The sequence below is a fragment of the Stigmatopora nigra genome, chromosome 1, assembly GCF_051989575.1.
Source record: "Stigmatopora nigra isolate UIUO_SnigA chromosome 1, RoL_Snig_1.1, whole genome shotgun sequence".
NCBI classification, from domain to species: Eukaryota; Metazoa; Chordata; class Actinopteri; order Syngnathiformes; family Syngnathidae; genus Stigmatopora; species Stigmatopora nigra.
The window spans coordinates 25,290,001-25,295,000 of NC_135508.1; the positions used below are offsets into that span (position 1 = coordinate 25,290,001).

At 32.1% G+C, this 5,000-nt stretch overlaps 1 protein-coding gene across 7 annotated transcripts in view; it reads right to left on the minus strand.

The window, feature by feature from the left end:
- scube3 (signal peptide, CUB domain, EGF-like 3) overlaps window positions 1–5,000 on the minus strand; it is a 123,732-nt gene that overhangs the window by 38,392 nt on the left and 80,340 nt on the right. For 6 of the 7 annotated variants that reach the window (XM_077713638.1, XM_077713656.1, XM_077713631.1 and 3 more), the window contains 2 exons: window positions 4,853–4,972; window positions 962–1,030 (listed from right to left, as the gene is read on the minus strand). In XM_077713638.1, the coding sequence (XP_077569764.1) occupies window positions 962–1,030; window positions 4,853–4,972 (189 nt within the window). The remainder of the gene's footprint in view (window positions 1–961; window positions 1,031–4,852; window positions 4,973–5,000) is intronic. The other variant, XM_077713646.1, reaches the window with a different exon arrangement.

Sequence of the window (5,000 nt, forward strand, 5' to 3'; positions counted from 1 at the left end):
GTATGTGTATATATATATATATGTGTATATATATATATACATATATATATATATATATATATATGTATATGTATATGTATATGTGTATATATATATATGTGTGTATATATATATATACATATATATATATATATATATATATATATATATATATATATATATATATATATATATATATATATATATATATATATATATATATATATATATATATATATATATATATATATATATATATATATATATATATATATATATATATATATATATATATATATATATATATATATATATATATATATATATATATATATATATATATATATATATACACACACATACATACATATATATATCATGCAAGAATAGAGTCAAATCACACCTACTAGTCAGGTTGACGGCATTAAACTACAAATATTGCCTGTTCTTGTAATGCTAAAAATGGCTGAACTTCTTCTAACACTTTTCCTCACAATTTGGTTTCAGTGCCAATCACGGACTCATTATAGGCTCCCTTACAAAGCTAATAAGCTTTGCTAATGGTATTTGGGAACACAGAGTTTGAAACACTGCAAGCTTCATTTCACTAAGATCGAAATAAAGAAATGTCTTAAACGGCACCGCAGTAACACTTATGGCTTCTCTGTGCTTGCCACATTACCTTTTGTGCACAAACAAATTAAGCTGGCAACAAGAACATCTTCACTATTTTCTACTAAAATTCCTGCCGCTTTTTGGAAGAACCGCATTTGCAGCAGTGTTGTGAAAAGATGTGGTTTGACACAGGCAGCAGTTGTTACTGAGAGGGCATTCACAGAAGAAAGAGGAAGATGGAAAATGCCAAGGGTCATCGCAAAGATGCTCCCTGTGGGTGTGAAAGAGCCTGATAGGTGTCTGTGAGGTTAGCTTCCTCTACTCCCGTGTATCGCTAGAGAGAGGAGTCAGAGGAACACATATTTACCATTGGGGAACAGCTGTGGGGTTGCCTGGGACTGGACACTCCTCTCCCCTGCATGCACACGCACACTCACACCCACACACACATTGCAAAAACACCACTTTAGTCCTACAATAGACTTAACCATGCAAAATTCTTGTTTGTCATAAATTTCACAGCACGTAACATGATGATAGATATTATGTCCCCTGAAAGGTCCATAAATACAAAAGGTGAAAATAAGATTAGGCAATATTCAAATCTAGACTCACACTGGCATTGACAGCACAAAGAACTAAAATAGCTTTTTTAAACCTGGATAATTAACAGTGAACTGACCAACCGAAACTGAATTGAAGAGAAAAGTGAAGGTGACATCTCAAGGCAAAAGTGTGATCTAACAGCATGCGTGTCATGGAAATATAAGATCCACACATTGCAGGAAAAGTGCAGTGTAGTTGTGGTTTGGGTGCGAGTAGAGCCCTTTGCCGGGAAGCGTGAGGGTTGGGACCGTGGTCAGACAGAGACGAGGAATGGTTAGTGCTGCAAGCTGAAAGACTGGATGTGTCAAATTGTATTTATTTAAAGTTTTTTTTTACCTTCATGTGAATGTTCTCAATACTGTCCTACATTCACTAAAAACATGCTTTTAGTGAGATCAACGCGACATATGTCTAGAGAGTGAACAGTGGCCTCAATTGGTTGCAAACATAGAGGAAACTAAATTGTTTCTCACTTCTACGAACACTGTAAATGCCGTTTAACATGTTTTTGAAAGTACAACACTGAAGATATTTATCAGTAGTGAAGTTCTTTGTCAACTGCTTCACTTCCCTTCCATTGGAAAAATCTTCCAATGGCAGTTAACAATTTAACATTTTCTTGTCGTATTTATCATCTAGTATATTTTACAGGTTTAGTTATGGAAGCTTCATTTACAGAATGGTTCAAAAGCTCAATCACTTTGTTCGTGTTCATGTTGGTGAGGAGTCTGAATAAAAATGGCCACTCCTGAATTATTAACGGGCATAATTCAATTTTGTAGGTATATTCTAGGGATGTACTGCTTAGGCTATGGTCCTCAGAGCCTGATGTTTTAATTTAGTTTTTTTTCCAATGCTGATGATTTATGGTATTTCAAATGTATTTTTTAAAGTTTTGTGGTAGAGGGCATCAGCCCTATTTGGGTGAGCTTATATTTTCTGGGGTGATAATACTTTAAGGTAATTGTGCGGTCGTAGTTTGTTTGAACTTGTTTCATGGAGCAATATTTCTGTTGTTTATCATATGGCAGTGGATCTGGCATTGAAATCCCTAGATTATCCAACAAATTAACGGACCCCAAATTTGACAAAGGTGTTTAAAGCAAAAAATAAATGAAATTCACAATAAGTATTATCTGGGGAAAACAATGTGACAAGGCCTGCAAAGTGTGTTTTTAGTGTGAGGATCATATAAATTGGTTGCACCGTATTTTAAAGCATTGAAAATATTAATTCCATACCATGCATCCTCGTAATGTTTGCGGAGACTATCCCTGCTGACTTTAGGCAAAAAGCAGAGTAGTACATCCTGGACTGGTTGCTAGTCAGTTGTAGGGAACAGAGGAAGTCAAACGACAATTCGACCTCACAGTAATTCCTTCTCCGGTGGGGATCGAGCCCACGAATGCTCACAAGTCAGGTGAGTGAACATCTAGACCACGAGGGCACGAGGGTTGAAATTATTCATTCCTTTTCTGTACCGCTAATCCTTGCAACAGTTGTGGGAGAGTGGGGATGCTGGAGCCTATCACAGCCTACTGTAAGAACCAGGCAGGGTTACACCCTGAATATGTGACCAGCCAATTACCAGGACAAAGGAAATTAGATGGGATAATTTCCTTAGTACCATGAAAAAAATAAAACATTTAAAAATGTATTTGTTGATAGGTAAAGAAAAGCTTAAATGACATATAAAATTTAAAAGTCAATGACTCCACCTAGTTCAGATGAATGTTTATTCCTGTCAATCGGAGTGTATGTATGTGTATGTATATCTAATATATATATATATATATATATATATATATATATATATATATATATATATATATATATATATATATATATATATATATATATATATATATATATATATATATATATATATATATATATATATATATATATATATATATATATATATATATATATATATATATATATATATATATATATATATATATATATATATATATATATATATATATATATATATATATATATATATATATATATATATATATATATATATATATATATATATATATATATATATATATATATATATATATATGTGGCCTGGATATTGTTGTGATTAACTTTATGGCATTTCATTGCACTTGCAATAATGAAAACTTAGTTGACCAGACCTTAATAAAAGTCAATAATGTGATTTGTTTTTATAACGAGGATTAGCTCTCAAATTAGACTAAAGACAGACAATCATCACAACAGGCTTATCTTTACTGAAACTGTGCAATCAAATTATCAGATTATGTTTGTCCATCTGACAAGGAAACAATGTCCAACCCAACACAACCACTGCAAATGAGCATTTACATAATTGTAGTGCCTGGTGTAAGTAGGTGTACCTATTACAGTGTTCCCTCGCTACTTGGCGGTTCAGCTATCGCAGACTCAGAGCTTCACAGATTATTTTTTTTGGAAAAAAAATTAAAAAAAAATACAAATATTACATTGAAACAACATATTTTACATTTTTTTTGTTATAACATGAATTTCACTCTCTCTACCCGTATTTTATATGGTATACTGTATACAGGGGGGTACATTTAAAAAAAAATATATATATATATACATATATATATATATATATATATATATATATATATATATATATATATATATATATATATATATATATATATATATATATATATATATATATATATATATATATATATATATATATATATATATATATATATATATATATATATATATATATATATATATATATATATATATATATATATATATATATATATATATATATATATATATATATATATATATATATATATATATATATATATATATATTGGAATTAAGTTCAAATTAAGCATTTTTCAAGGGGAATCCCTACTTCGCGGAAATTCACTTATCGCGGGTGGTCCCGGTCCCCATTAACCGCGATAAGCGAGGGAACACTGTACATTCAAAAGCCTAAAACAAACATATGTATAAAGTCTCTTGATCAACACCGAACTTCAAAATAAATGTTTGGTTGATTTACACTGACTGTCATTTAAATTCCTGTACAAATTCCCAAAAGCCGATGGAAATGGACCCACTAAGACCTGTGCTTTGACTGATGGAAAACTGTCATTCAGCATGGTTCAACATGTCCTGAGGGCTGAATAATTTTTACTCAATTTAAATCAAGTGATAAATGCCATTGGAAGGTTAGGTCAGGTGTGTGAGTTAATCCCCAACAGGCAGCAGCGAAGATATGACCCAGGAGCTAATGGAAGGTGTTTGTCTGTAGAAATGGAGCGCTACAGGTAGAGCTGTTGCACAAAAACAATTCAAAAAGATAAGAACGAGACAAGGAAAAAGAAGCCGAAGCAGATGCAGAAAGTGAGAGGTTACTAGAGCAGAAGCAGGAGAGACAGAAAGCACAGTTGGTGGTAGCCTTTTGCCCTTATATGTCACACAGCAAGAGAGTATGCTCACAGCTACTGGAAATAAGGCTGTATTACCAAATACTTTTTCCAGTGAAATACACTTAATTCCAAACAAATGTTATTTACAGTAATAACAGGACAGTGACTTAATGTTTGGGGTCCTACATAGTCTCAGTAAAAGCAGTTATTCATTTACCTATTTGAATTATTCGTGTGTTAAAACTCACCAACACAAGTCTTGCCATCTGTGTGCAGGATAAACTTCATGTGGCACGAGCATTTGGGGCCATGGTCTGTTTCTTCACATATATGCTGGCAACCACCATTCCCATAGTTACATGTCACTAAAACAGAACACACAATTTTAAATAT